Here is a 14,693-nt window from a genome sequence, read left to right as displayed (position 1 = left end):
ACCAAGTGTCGCCATTAACCACCACGAACTCCTCCAAGATGTACGGCTTTTGGGCCATTCCGCCGCCATCGCTCCACCTCCGGCCACCACTTCTTCACCACTTTATTACCGACCGCTTGTAGACCTAACCCACCAATTTTCAGCTCTGATATGTTGCCGGAACAACCATCACGAACTCAACTCTATTTTGGCCATTTTTCACTTCCACCGCCTTTTTCTCCGCCACCCACGGCCAACCACCACTTCCACTAGTTTCATAAAATACTTCTAAGTCATTCCCTATCAATACCAAGTCTTGGTTCGTCCCCATTCAAAAGTAGGTATTTTAGAACCCACGGCCACAGTGTATTTTACATTGTTATGTTGCTTTTTCGCCACCTTTTGCAGCTTCTTGATTCTTCGAAAAATATTTTATAGCGCTGTAACTATTTTCCAAACTTCTTTTAAGATTTAATTATATTTTTACATTAACAATAATTGTGATTTGGTTGGTTGTGCCGGACTGAGTCTGAACAGTCAGGGGTCGGTTGGATTTGAGAACAAAGTTGTGTATATATTTGTATTTGTTTGATGTTGAAAATTGTTGTTGTTGGTTATTTTTGATATCTTGTTGTAAGCATTGCATAGTACATGCATGTTCAATTTAAAAAGGAAAACTGAGTTTTCGTGTAATTGCATGCATGTTCATGTGTTAGAACTTGAAAACTAGGTTTTAAAACGAGAAATGATTTTTGGGTATATTTGAACGATTGGATTGACTGGTTTGAATCAAAGGTACTATAAAGATGGTGATAAGCAAGGATGGTGATAGAGTCCCGCCTATGATTACCTCCTACGATGCACGCGGCGTAGGAATGGTGATAAGTAGGGAAGGTGGTAGAGTCCTAATTGCAATTCTCCCTACAAACGGACCTGTAGGGATGGTGGTAGAGTCCTGCTTGCAATTCTTCTAGCCTACAGTGATTTGATAGTTTGGTTAATGGGTCATTTTCTGGGAAAATAGTGAGACTAGATTTTTGGGCCATTATCTAAAATAATGACGAGAAAATGTTTTGAAAAAAATGTTTTAAACCAAAATGAGATTTTGACATGCGTGAAAAAATGTGAATTTTTGGGACATATGCATATAGTATCGTGTTCATGCATTTAGTTAGTGTATGAATATATTTTTATTTTGAGGTTTGTTTGGTTTGTTACTTACTTGTTGTACCATTTTTTGTATTGTAGATTTTGATGCAGAGGATGAGGGGGCTGAGCCCGAGGAGGCAGTTTCGCCGAAGGAGTGATCGGGAATCACTCGTAGATTGTGATTTATTTCCTTCTTTCTTTTATTGGTATTATATTTTTAGTGGTTATTTGTAATATTTTTAGTACGCTTATTTTTTAAGTGAGCTTGTATTTAAATAAAATCTAGTACTTAGTTAACTGACTTTATTTATCTGTTGCGTTATTTTTATTATGAGTAATGTTACATACAGTCATTTTTGCGCACTCCCTGCGCACTCCACTGATATGATTGGCTGGATTAATTTTTTTTTAATACACAACTAATCATATCACTGGAGTGCACAAAAGAATCCGCAAAAATGACTGCACATAGAATTTTCCTTTTATTATATACGTGTTGTTTATCCACACACTTAGTATTTAATAATAGGATACGTGACCTGTATTATCATTATTATAATGTCTCAATTTTCACGTATCCATATGTAAGAGTTGGAGGCGTTATAATTGGTTTTATAGTGTGTGTTTTTCCGTATAAAATGAAGGAGAGGGGATGAGGGGATGAGGGGATGTGTCTGCGTGATCTTCTGACGTGCGGTCACATGAGAGTTAAGTTGAGAAGCCTACTTGACACAACTTCGTTGGTGGACTGTTATCCGGAGAATAATGGATGGACCGGTTTGAAAATCAACTCATTCGGAAAAGATTAAAATAAAATAAAATATCGTTGCATTCGGCCCACAGTCCAAGCCCTAACCATCATGTGGCTCTTGCTCCGCTCGAATGCACTGAGCCGTCAAAGCAGTTTTTGATTGTCGAAGTGACGGCGAGCTGAAGTCTCCATAGTTGTCATCGACAAAGAGTGTTACTTTCATGAGCATAATGCTACGCTATGTCCGCTCATCCCTTCGTTACGCCCGCAACTTCTCGACGGAAGCGGCGGCGGTGAATACCGTAGCAACGGGCCACACCGCCACAACAAAAAATGCCGGTGGCGGCAGAGACACGCTGGGCCGTAGGCTTCTTAGCCTGGTGTACAGAAAACGTAGCGCCGTCATTACCATACGGAAATGGAAAGAAGAAGGCCACACAGTGCGCAAGTATGAGCTCAACCGTATCGTCCGCGAGCTCCGCAAGGCCAAGCGATACAAACACGCCCTGGAGGTCTCTCTCTCTCTTTTTGGTTTTTGAATAAAACGTCTCCATTCTCTGCACTCTCTTTATTTTTCCATAGTTTATATTGTGGCTTGTTGACACTCGTTTATTCGTGTTCAGCTTTGGCCTATTGAAGTGATTAAAGTTGTTGTTGTTAGAAACAGAGTCTGGGTTTTTTAAATGATGAATTTTTGGGAGTTCTTTATTGGTTCATGAAAATAGATTTGCATTTCAAGTTGAATGTTGCGACTCTCTTTGGTTTAGCGCCAGCGGCCCGATGGTTAACATAAATGGGGCCATTTATAGTTGGTTCTGGGATCAAGGTTTTCTTTCTGCTTCTTAGTATTGGAGAATGCGGCTCTCAAATGCCCAGCTACATTCTGGTCGGTTTCAATTTTTAGAGAAAGTAAATCAATTAGCATGTGGACCGGGATGATGAAATCTTTATTTCTCAGCCCTTGAAGATAAAGGGTTGGAGAAAGCTAATGAGATTCAGAAGTATTGCACTCAAGATTACTTCAACATAACCCCAAGGAGTTGGCCCAAGTGGTGAAGGCCTTGGTCTTGGGGTTGTCACTCCCCTCAAGGTCTAAGGTTCAATACCTTATGGGTGCAAACAATTCTTTGGAACCACACTTCCTAATGAAAAGCCAACGATTTAATCAGTTCCGTGTAGGGCAACTTTCAATGGTGCGGTGCACAGGATCAAGGTTTGTTCTGCAGGCCCTGCCTTGGAGAGGTTCCCCGACATAAAAATAAATAAATAATAAAAAATAAAGATTACTTCAATATACTCATAAGTTAATGCCACTCTCTTAGAAGGGAAGAGTACCTGTAACCTTCCTACTGTCATATGTAGAAAAGTGGGTAATTATAATAGAGTTGTGCTACTCACCACCCCACACACCACACTTTATTTATTTTTTAAATATTTTTTAGTTTTATTCTTCTTAAACTAATTGAATTCTTCTACTCATCATCTATATTCCACACATTTGGTAAGAGAGAAAAAAAGTGTGGTGTGTGGGGGATGATGAATAGAGTTTTTCATTACAATATGTCATGAACTCTTTCAAACATGGAGATTGCCAGAGTAGGTTGGTGTTGAAATTCTAGTTCCTGGTAAAGAAAGTTTGGACTCAAATTTAAAACCATAATAGTATCAGGGATTTCCAGAGCTGGAAGACAAAGTCTCTCCTTTGTACGCACTCTTGAAACTATTTGCCCAGTTATGATTGGAGCTTTTAGATCTGAGTGACAAGTACTACTCATGGAAGAGTTCATTTACATATGTTTGCTGTATTTAGATAACATATGACTAGCATTTCTACACAAATGTGTTCGGGACTTTTGCAATGTGGAAAACCTTTTTGTTGATACCGAGAAAACAATCATAGGTAAAGAGAATTTAGGGTGTGCATGTCTACTTGCCAAGAAATTGAAGATTCTGTGTTAAGGGAGTGAAACTATATGAACTGATCTGTAACTAAAATAGGTTGTAGCACTGGTTCTACTTATCAAAAGGTTTTAGCGCCTATTTAGAAAGTCTCTGTTCCTATCAATAATATGAAGGCTTATATATTTGCATCTATACATCACTTCATTCAGGCATGATAACTACAGCATGTGATGAAACAACATAAAACTAAATGAGGCAGTTCCAAGGGCATTGAAAGATTGCAATGGCCCTGTCTTACCTTGCTGTTACTGGACTATATGGTAAAATTGACTCGTTATTCATTAATATTAATCTTACGAGATTGCTATTCATGTGAGTAATTGTTTTGTAGTTGGTTTAGTTTATGCCTTTGGGAAAAATGGCATCTCCCAACCTCCATCAAGTTCGTTGGTGGTGAGGTCATGGTCGCAAGAGTTAATTGCCAAAAGGAAACCAAAATAATGCCATTGGGCTCCATAGATGGAATGCAGAGGTTTTTGGCAATGTTGATATTAAAAGAAAACAGCTTATGGAGCAGCTGCATTTTTTGGAGGAAAAGGAGATGAAGGGTGAAATATCCTATGTGGAAAAGGAGAAGAAGAAAGGGGTAATGGCTGAAATTGAAAAGTTCACTCTTATGGAAGAAATTTCATGGAGGCAAAAATCAAGAATTCTTTGGCTGAAGGAAGGTGACAAATGCACAAAATTCTTTCATAAAATGGCTAATTCACACCATAGAAATAATTCCATTGAGGTTCTTCATGTAGGTGATAATGTAATTTCCAATAATGGGGAAATCGGAGATCTTTTTGTGAATTATTATGACACGCTTTTTCTGGAGGAATACTCTTGGAGACCTAACTTAGATGGGCTGTCTTTTGAGTCCATTGATCATCATGGTGCAGATTGGTTGGAGAGGAATTTTGAGGAAGAGGAAGTTCTTGATGTTGTTAGAGGTATGGTTAAAGATAAGGTACCGGGTCCAGATGGTTTTTCTATGGCATTTTTTCAAGCATGTTGGGATTTGAAGACACTATGAAAGTTTTCGGAGAATTTTATTTGTTCATAAAATTTGAGAAGAGATTTAATACTACCTTCATCATTCTTATACCTAAAAAGGTAGGTGCTGTAGATATGAGGGATTTTTGCCCTATTAGCTTGGTGAATGGAGTGTATAAGATCATTTCTAAGGTTCTAGCTAACCACATGAGGGTGGTCATGGACGAGATTATTTCGAAGTCTCAGAATGCATTTGCAAGGGGTAGGCAAATCTTGGATTCTGTTTTAATCGCTAATGAATGCTTGGAAAGCAGAATTAGAATGGGTAAATCTGGAATCTTGGTTAAATTGGATATGGAAAAGGCTTTTGACCATGTCAATTGGGACTTTCTTCTTTATTTACTTGGGAGATTTGGTTTCAGAGAAAAGTGGTGTTCGTGGATAAATCATTGTATTTCGATGGCCAGATTTTCTTTATTAGTGAATGGCACTCCGGTGGAATTTTTTAATAGCTCCCGTGGACTAAGGCAAGAAGATCCTTTATTTCCTTATATTTTTGTATTAGGTATGGATGCTTTGAGTCATATGATTGAAGCAGCTGTGAAGAGGAATTTTTCGTCGGGATTTATGGTGGGAGATGACTTACAGGGTAGTATTACAGTTTTACATTTACTTTTTGCAGACGATACTTTAATCCTTAGTAATGCAAGTCAAGATCATCTCCGTGCTTTGAGAGCCTTACTGCTCTGTTTTGAAGCTGTTTCAGGACTTAGATTTAACCTATGTAAGTCTAAAATTGTTCCAGTGGGTACGGTCAGCAATATTTTTGATTTGGCTAATATCTTGGGATGTAAGGTTGCTTCGTTACCTTTGAAATATCTTGGCTTACCTTTGGGTGCTCCTCGTAAATCACTTTCTATATGGGATGGGCTCATTGAGAAAATTGAGAGGTGGCTAGATGCTTGGAAAAAACTCTATTTATCAAAAGGGTGAAGATTTACATTGATTAAGAGTACTTTGTCTAATCTCCCAACATACTTCCTTTCACTTTTTCCTTTACCCATGGGGATTGCAAAAAAATAGAGAGGATTTTTCGAAATTTCTTGTGGGATGGTTATGGGAAGGAAAGAAAATTTAATTTGGTGAGTTGGAATAAGGTTAGTCAACCAGTTTCATGTGGAGGTTTGGGTGCGAGAAATTTAAAACTTCTCAATAAAGCTCTTCTCAGGAAATGGCTTTGGAGGTATCATTTTGAGAGTAATGCATTATGGAGACAGATTGTGGATATTAAATATGGGAGGATGTGGGGGAAGCTGGTGCACAAATGAAGTTAGGGGTGTATGGGGTGGGTTTGTGGAAGTCCATCCTGTCGGTATGGGGGGGTTTCATTAAAAACATAAAATTTAGAGTGGGGGATGGGGCAAATATTTATTTTTGGCATGATACTTGGTGTGGGGATTCAGCTCTCAAGTACATCTATCCTAATTTATTTAGGATTGCTATAGATAAAAGGGCTGTAGCGGCTGAGTCTTATAAAATTTCTGATAACATGCTTCAGTGGAATGTGGATTTCAACAGAAATGTGCAGGACTGGGAAGTGGATGAGGTGTCTGAATTTTTGGGAAGATTATATGATATGAAAATTGATCAGAATAGAGAGGACAGCCCGTTGTGGTTGCATTCAAACAATTCCGGATTTACTGTAAAATCTTTTTATAAGGCATTAATTTGTCAGGGAGTTAAAGACTATCCCTGGAAATGTATTTGGAGGGCAAAGGTGCCTAGAAAGGTTGCATTTTTCTGCTGGCTGATGTCTCTCAGGAAAATATTAACCGCAGATAATTTGAGGAAGAGAGGTTTATTTGTGGTTGATTGGTGTTTTATGTGTAAGAATGATGGTGAATCTGTTTACGATCTTTTTCTTCACTGCGAGGTGGCGACAATATTGTGGAATGAGATTTTAGCAAGGATAGGCTTTGCTTGGGTGATGCCTATGCATGTGGTGAATTTTTTGGTTAGCTGGCAAGGTTCAGTAGGATGTAGAGACAGTACAGCAGTGTGGAGGATGATTCCATTATATTTGTTTTGGTGCTTATGGCTAGAAAGAAATGGGAGGTGTTTTGAAGATTGTGAACGTTCTATGGGGGAAGTTTAGGGATTTTTTCTTTAGCACTTTTAAGTTTTTGGGTGAAGAATCTTGTAAGGGAAGGGATTTAGTTCTGTTTTGCTTTAGCATGTATTTAGGTGTACTCACTTGTATATATGCTGTATACTTGGGCTATGCCTATTTACTTGGAATAAAATTTCTTATTATCTATTTAAAAAAAAAAAAGGGTTTCTAGCGGAATTAGTTATCAATAAAGTAAGTGTCTTGTGGGAGTTGAAAAACTGGAAGTGGAGTTTCATAGTCTGGGTTTTGATAAAATTCAGAAGGGCGGGCCCCTGATTTGGGTATCTACCCCACCTTTCATTTCTAATACCTTGTTTCATGCAAAGATTGAGTCATCTCCCTTTTTTAGGATAGCCCTGGAGATGTCAGATAGCTGCAACTGTATTTATAACCGTCTGAAGATAAATGTTGGATATGTGTGTGTTTCTCTATGGTGACACCTCTGAAATTGCATCCTTCACAACTGGTCATTTGGTTTACCATCTTGGTTTTATTGTTTGTGCAGATCTGTGAATGGATGAGACTACAGCAAGACATTAAGCTGCTACCAGGTGACTATGCTGTCCACTTGGACTTGATTGCAAAAGTTCGCGGTTTAAATAGTGCAGTAAAGTTCTTTGAGGATCTTCCTGATCAAATGATAGGCAAACCCACCTATACAGCTCTTCTCCATGTATATGTCCAAAACAAGTTGTCAGCCAAAGCTGAGGCTCTCATGGAGAAAATGTTGGATTGTGGTTTCTTGCAGAATCCGATTCCTTATAACCACATGCTCTCTCTGTATATCTCAACTGGACAGCTAGAGAAGGTTGAAGAAGTGATTCAGGAACTAAAGAGGAACACTTCACCAGATGTTGTTACCTACAATCTATGGTTATCTGTCTGTGCTTCCCGAAATGATGTTGAAACCGCGGAAAAAGTTTTCCTCGAGCTAAAGAAGGCAAAGTTAGATCCGGATTGGGTTACATATAGTTCCCTAGCCAACTTGTACATAAAACAGTCTCTTCCTGAAAAAGCATCACATACTTTGAAGGAGATGGAGAAAAAGGCTTCTCGGAAAAATCGAGTTGCATATTCTTCTCTCCTAAGTTTGCATACAAACATGGGGGATAAGGATGGAGTTTCTCGAATCTGGGAAAAGATGAAATCATGTTTTCGCAAAATGAATGATGCTGAATATACTTGCATGCTGTCTTCACTTGTGAAACTTGGGGAGTTTAAAGAAGCTGAGAATCTCTATAGCGAGTGGGAGTCAGTTTCTGGGACTGGTGATTCTAGGGTCTCAAACATACTTCTTGCAGCTTATATCAACCAAAACCAGATGGAAATGGCTGAAAACTTTTATAATCGAATGGTAGAGAAGGGGATCACTGCAAGTTACACTACTTGGGAGCTTCTTACATGGGGTTATTTAGGAAAGAGGCAGATGGAAAAAGTTTTAGATTATTTCAAAAAAGCTGTTGGTAGCGTGAAAAAGTGGGAGCCAGACGAAAAGTTGGTTAGAGAAGTGTTTAAGAAACTTGAGGAGCAAGGCAATGTTGAAGGGGCAGAGCAATTATTGATCATTCTACGAAATGCCGGTCATTTGAGTACTGAGATATATAATTACCTGCTACGAACTTATGCAAAAGTTGGTAAAATGCCACTTATTGTAGCAGAGAGGATGGAGAAGGACAAGGTTGAGTTGAATGAGGAGACTCATAAGCTCATAAAACTAACGAGTAAAATGTGTATCAGTGACGTTTCTACTAAGTTTTCTTGAGTGCAAATGAAAGAGTTTATGTTTTGTTTGGTGGTGCCAATAAAAGTTAATCATGGGCATCCATCTTATTTTTTATGCTGCAAGTAAATTCTCTTTAAGAGTTTGATGTGTATACACATATTTTTGCCTTTCAATGGATAACGTAAGAGCAGGTGGTGCTCCAATGGGGAGGAGCAAGTCTTTTCTGGTGTTGGGAATATTTGGTCTGTGCACCCTGATTTAATAGGATCGTCATTGTGTTGGTGATGCAGATTTTGTCATTGGGTTGATATTTTGTCTAGTCTTTTCTGCCTGCAAAGCGTGTCTCAAGTAATGCTGTGGCCTTCTTTGATTTTCATGGTGAGGCTAATGCCCTGATTATGCAAGGTATTTTCACAATGAATTTATGATCTTTTATATATGTTTGACATTTGTCCATTTAAATCCAGAGATGCATGATCTTTGACCTAAAGATATAGATTTTGTTGGCCTAAATAGGTTTGAATTTGGACACCCTTGTGGGAGCTTGCTTCTTTTCAAAACATTCTATTTTTCTGAAATGTTTTGCATCATATTGAATTTTTGAGGATATTTTTTCATCAGGGTTGACCAATTAATAATCTGAATCTGGTTAAACTTTCAGAGTTTCAGCCAATTATAACAAGATTTGGTGAAAATTTCTTACCAATTAAATAACACACTGATTTGCCAGCTTTGGTCCAACTAGCTACTGTCATACATATTTGATGATCAAAGGCCTTTCGAATGACTCAAATGAATCATAATGTGGATTAGAGTACCGAACAAAATATAAATAACATTGATTAGTTTAAAAACTAAAAAGCAATTTGCATTGGACTTGTATTCACCTCAAATTATCCGAATCTAAAAATTCCCCAAACCATGGCCATATACGCGTAACCATTGCCATCAGGGCCGGTGGCCTTCGACCCTGATGGGATAAGCCTTGGTTTCTCACCTTGAGAACCAAGGTTAAAACACAAAAATCTCTTTATGGAACAAACCATCAAGTTAAGAATGATTGAAGTGTTGAATACAAGTGATAATAGGCATAATTTATAGAATCCCGTTAAGGGAGACAGAGAGAACTATTATAGATATAAAGAAATTATATAAAATAAACTCACAAACTGATGTGACTTTATGAAATTTGTTAGATCTAATTTATAATAAAAATAACTTTACAATCTGACGTAACACATCAAACTATATCAATAAGTTTACTTTTATATAATTCCTTTGTGGCTAAAGTATTTTCCATGAAGTAAAAGAACTGCTGCGAAATTCATTTTATTTATCTATCTCTCTTCTATTTAAAACTCTGATACTGGAGTAAAAACGTAAGACAATCTTGATCTTAAATTTTTAACGCGCATTAGGAAACAAAAAGGATTAGGTAATCGTAATCTTTAGACATCCAAAGAAGAATGCGTAATCAGACCGAATCACGAAGGATGATGAAGTCGTACTGAAAGCCTTTAATTTGTACATATATTGCCAATATTGCATGTAGCAGATAAAGGGACCTTTCTAAACCTAATCAGCTTGTGAAGATGTTGGGACGGTTGGTGAGGTGGGTAAGAAGTAGCATTAGTTGCTGCATTATCAGCACATAACCGGCCCATCGATATCTTGGCTTCCCTAAAAGTGCAAGTATGTCATCATTTGCATCAATCCACTCATCCTATCATGACCAAAATGGCAATTCAAAACTCAAAACGTCTAAACCAAAAAGAAAAGAAATAAAAGACAAAAAGAAATCGTAATTGCGTGGAGCCAGAATAACTACAACGACCAAACGGGAACAGGGGGTTTACCCAACCCCACCACCCACATATCAACGGTCCCATGATGCTACAAATGTCCCTTTGTTCTGTCGCAAATCATTTACAAATTATATATTACATAATGATTGTCTTTTAAAAGTATATAGGCGAGAATTTAAATAAAAAAAAAAAAAAAGAGATATTCTATTTATAATCATTTTCGTTTTGATTGTCTCAATATTTCTTGATGTGATATTAAATAATTAACTCATAAATAAAATATAATAAATAATTTTTAATAATTTAATACCATATTAGGGATGGTCAAAATATGATGGCCAATAGCATTACTTGTCTTATAAAAAAAACTATCTTACAACGTCCCGATGTGCATTGACATGTTATATCATATATATATATATATATATATATATATTTATATTATTAAAAAAATAATTTTATAATTTAGCGTACTATTACATTAAGCTACATCAGTATCAGTATGTATATAATTTATTTTTTAATATGAAGTATTTACCATTTTGACCTGTGGCAATGCTCCATGGAAGATAACTGGTAGTACAGGCCACTTACCTCCCCCATACTGTTCAATCTTTAATGTTTATTTAGTAAAGACGTTGAAGTCAAGCAAAGATTTTATCTGGATGACCTGGAGTACAGTGTTTCTAACAGATCAGAAAAGTCAAGTGTATAATTTTTCTTTTTAATTTTGCTACATTTAGGTATACGTTCAAATTAACTGGATTAATGACCATTTTATTGATATTTCAAATCGAAAATTACTTTGAATTTGAACCATATTCTTTCAAACGTACGAGAGTACTTCATGATTTAGAAAGAAATAGAAACCGAGCAACATTTAATTGCTTGTTCGATATTAAATGAATAAAATGATTGTATGGTATATATAATTTTTTTATATTAAATACAAAATAAATATTGTGGCCGGGAATACTTCATGAGTTTATATATGTCACTCTAATGCATAAAAATTGGGTAAAAAACTCTTAAGAAATATTCTCAATCAAAAAAATGTTAAGATCGCCACCCAAAAAACAAAATGTAGATCGAAGGCATATTAGGAAAAATTCAAGGATTTTAAGGAAAAATATTCCTAAAATTTTGTAATAATATAATGGTTCAAAATTCAAACTGCTGGCTTTGACTGAACTGTTGGCCGTTTATAATATTTAATTTAAGATATATAAACACACCAAAATCACGTCTAGAATCGCCGACGTTACGTGGGTTGCTGTGCGTGATTGTAGTCTATGATCAAGCCCCATTTCCACATCTACTTTCTTGTCTTCTTCCCCCTTTAATTGTTTCTCCACGTAAATATTTTTATAGTTATGTTGCAGGTTAGAAGTTGGAGCTTAAAACCCTCCCTCTTCTATCTGGCCTTTCTCCTTCCAAAACAACAACACAACTCAAGCTAGCCAATCCCCCCTCTCTCTCTTTCTCTCTCTCTCATGGCTACCGAGGATGGAGAAGCTGGTTTTGAGTCTTTCGACGAAGGAAAGTTGTGCTTACCTTCACATGATGATGTTCCAGATAAGGCAGGCGACAGAAAGGTAATTATAATTAATTACTACGTACGTACAAGCTAGGTATTTCTCCATCCATATCTATAATCAACTTGTTCAATATTGCTGAAGTTGCATTCTCTTTGCGTCCCATGACGATTGATCTCCATGAATATATCCCAGATGGAATAATAATATTTCTTTGTTGCGATCTATTGATCAAACTATTCCTGGGTTTCTTTAATTTTAGGAGCAGACAAGGCAACGACTGTACCAATACTACCACCACCAACCACATGGACAACATCATCGTCGAAGATCATCCCCTCCAGAGCCGTTTCCACAGGTACTGGTCTTTGTTTCCCTCTCTCTCTCTCTCTCTCTCTCTCTCTCTCTCAAGCTGGAGGAGGGAACCCAAAATATCAAGGAATATGAAAATGGGATTGATTGATATTCTTCTTCTTCTTGCTCCTAGTATATTTGCGTTGGAAAGTTGGAGGCTATATAAAAGAAGGTGATGCGATAGTAGTATCTATTAATTAATTGTTTTGAGGGTGGAGTGTATATACAAACATTATATACATGATGGGTTAGGTAGTAGTAGTAGATACAAGGTCGAGTGAATATTAACTACTTTGAATAAATATCAATTAATTAATTAATTAATTAATTTCATCAAGCCTTATAGAACAAATTATAAAACTCCATCGTTGGAAAATGGAAATGGTTGAATTTGTATGAATTTTTTCACACAAGATAAACCTAATAATTTGATTTTTCAAATTGATACCAACTAAGTGTTTCATCGATCTGCTTATTCATATTATTAGATACTATAGATATATATTTATATATATAAATGATAGTTACAATCGTGAGTGTACAATTATATCGTATTTGAAAAAAGTAAATAAATACATGATCTACATAGAAAGAAATTAATTTTTTAATAGTACTGGACCATACTCTTTTTCAAAGCGACTATATACTTTACAACTATATGTAACATTACTCATTCAATCACAAATTAATTAAATGCCATACAATTAATATAATTGAATGCTTACGCCAACAATCATAATTTTTACGACATGAAATTTATCATGTGTCCGTACTTCAGATATTGTGTCATGATCATGAGCATTTAAAATCTAGCGGGAGACCACATCCTAGACCAAAACTTGGGACGAATGGGGCATCTGGAGGACCTGGAATGCAAGCTTTTTTCCTGGAGTCAGGCAGAAGATCATGTGGTACTGGAGTTTTTCTTCCACAAAGAACAGGCACCAACCCCCAATCAAGCAAGATTAAGCCAGGTACGTACGTACCTACATCGATCAATATTTTTTATTGAATCCTACTGGCCTGGGAATCAAATTACTGGTGTTTATGTATCATGTGTTGTACGTACGTTCCATGCATGTACGTATGATCATAATTTATTTCAAGCTACTGTAGTACCATTGCTGCGCCCTTGCAATTAGTATAAGCAACAGTATTAACGTACCCATCCGTGTGTGAGAGCATGCACAATATTTTAGAGTATTCTAACGAACGATCAGTTTGCCCTTGACTGATCTCTTCACGTTCTGCAGCCTGCTCGCCGGTTCTCCTCCCTAATCGTGTCGTTGAAGCTCTCAACCTCAACGTCCATGCATTAGGCTTGCATATGTCGCCCCGAAAAGGTTTAGGCTTCTAACGTGCTATATCTTCGAATCAAGATTATTTCTTATAATTTTCTGAATCGTGAAAAAATATTTTGGTAAAAATTCGTAGAGGATGTTGATTCTATATATATCTTCACTACTGGTACTATATATCCTTTTCATGCATGTTTCTTTAGGTAGCTTTCTCATTCTGTTCGACGTAGCAGTACTGTTAACACCGGTCTTTACTTTTCAGATAACAAATGCAATCACAAAGGTAGAGATTGCATTTCAAACAAGAAAAAGAATGGTAAGGAGTTACCAGCACAATGTTATGTAATCTCGCAGAATCGAAGTTCTTCCCCAGAGATATTTCTTCCAAAGGAATGGACTTACTAACTCTTAAAAGTGGGGCTGTTGTACCAGAAATCCATAAAGCTAAAGCCAGGTCTAGGCAGATCAAGACCTGCTAGCTGTCTTCTTTTCTTTTCTCTTAAAAGTGCTGTTACTTGTACTTTATCATCTAATGAAATCCAATAATACAGCATATAAAGGCCGATCTCATCCCCTTCAATTTCATTTTATTTTCCCTTGAATATGTTTGAATAATTGCCCCATTGAGATGTTTTATTTTAAAAGCTTCAATCATAAGGTATAAATTATAATGACAAAGTGTGAAATTACTTGTCCAAAAGTTTAAGTTAATGAAAAGATGTAAATTTTATTATTTATATTTATGTCTTAACATTCCCCATTACGTAAGATTCAATCTCCTTCTTAATAAGTATGCTGCATGTAGAATATTTAGTTAAATGAGATAATGTAGAGATAGGGTTACGATAACATGCGAAATTACCATTTGTCCCAAAAATTTAAATGAATAAAAATAGATAGATTTTAACTAAAAATTATATTACCCACCACAATCATTTATCTTAATATTTATTTCTTAACAAAAAGAAGTATAAATTGCAATATTAACG

General features: G+C 36.5%; 2 protein-coding genes across 2 annotated transcripts; both read left to right on the top strand.

Moving 5' to 3' along the window:
• The first annotated feature begins 1,954 nt into the window (after positions 1–1,954).
• Positions 1,955–9,202, top strand: LOC122319339 (pentatricopeptide repeat-containing protein At4g02820, mitochondrial). Its single transcript, XM_043137362.1, has 2 exons — positions 1,955–2,391; positions 7,495–9,202. Exons 1-2 carry the CDS (start codon positions 2,101–2,103, stop codon positions 8,749–8,751), a joined length of 1,548 nt encoding a protein of 515 aa, XP_042993296.1. The 5' UTR covers positions 1,955–2,100; the 3' UTR covers positions 8,752–9,202.
• Positions 9,203–11,819: 2,617 nt separating this feature from the next.
• LOC122319412 lies at positions 11,820–14,306 on the top strand. The gene is made up of 5 exons (XM_043137475.1): positions 11,820–12,112; positions 12,315–12,410; positions 13,185–13,380; positions 13,660–13,749; positions 13,967–14,306. The coding sequence occupies exons 1-5, from the start codon at positions 12,011–12,013 to the stop codon at positions 14,107–14,109; spliced, it is 627 nt and encodes a 208-aa protein (XP_042993409.1). The 5' UTR covers positions 11,820–12,010; the 3' UTR covers positions 14,110–14,306.
• The last annotated feature ends 387 nt before the right edge of the window (positions 14,307–14,693 follow it).

Source organism: Carya illinoinensis, chromosome 8 (assembly GCF_018687715.1).
Source record: "Carya illinoinensis cultivar Pawnee chromosome 8, C.illinoinensisPawnee_v1, whole genome shotgun sequence".
Classification (NCBI taxonomy): domain Eukaryota; kingdom Viridiplantae; phylum Streptophyta; class Magnoliopsida; order Fagales; family Juglandaceae; genus Carya; species Carya illinoinensis.
The sequence above is the reverse complement of the archived record's forward strand: the minus strand, read 5'-3'. Positions and strand labels throughout refer to the sequence as shown.

Bases quoted from the DNA above. Each gene is read 5' to 3' on its own strand.
- LOC122319412 (XM_043137475.1), top strand. From the start codon at position 12,011: ATGGCTACCGAGGATGGAGAAGCTGGTTTTGAGTCTTTCGACGAAGGA. The intron at 12,411-13,184 runs GTACTGGTCTTT...TCCGTACTTCAG, and splicing joins CTCCAGAGCCGTTTCCACAG to ATATTGTGTCATGATCATGA. The intron at 13,381-13,659 runs GTACGTACGTAC...CACGTTCTGCAG, and splicing joins ATCAAGCAAGATTAAGCCAG to CCTGCTCGCCGGTTCTCCTC.
- LOC122319339 (XM_043137362.1), top strand. From the start codon at position 2,101: ATGAGCATAATGCTACGCTATGTCCGCTCATCCCTTCGTTACGCCCGC. The intron at 2,392-7,494 runs GTCTCTCTCTCT...TTGTTTGTGCAG, and splicing joins GATACAAACACGCCCTGGAG to ATCTGTGAATGGATGAGACT.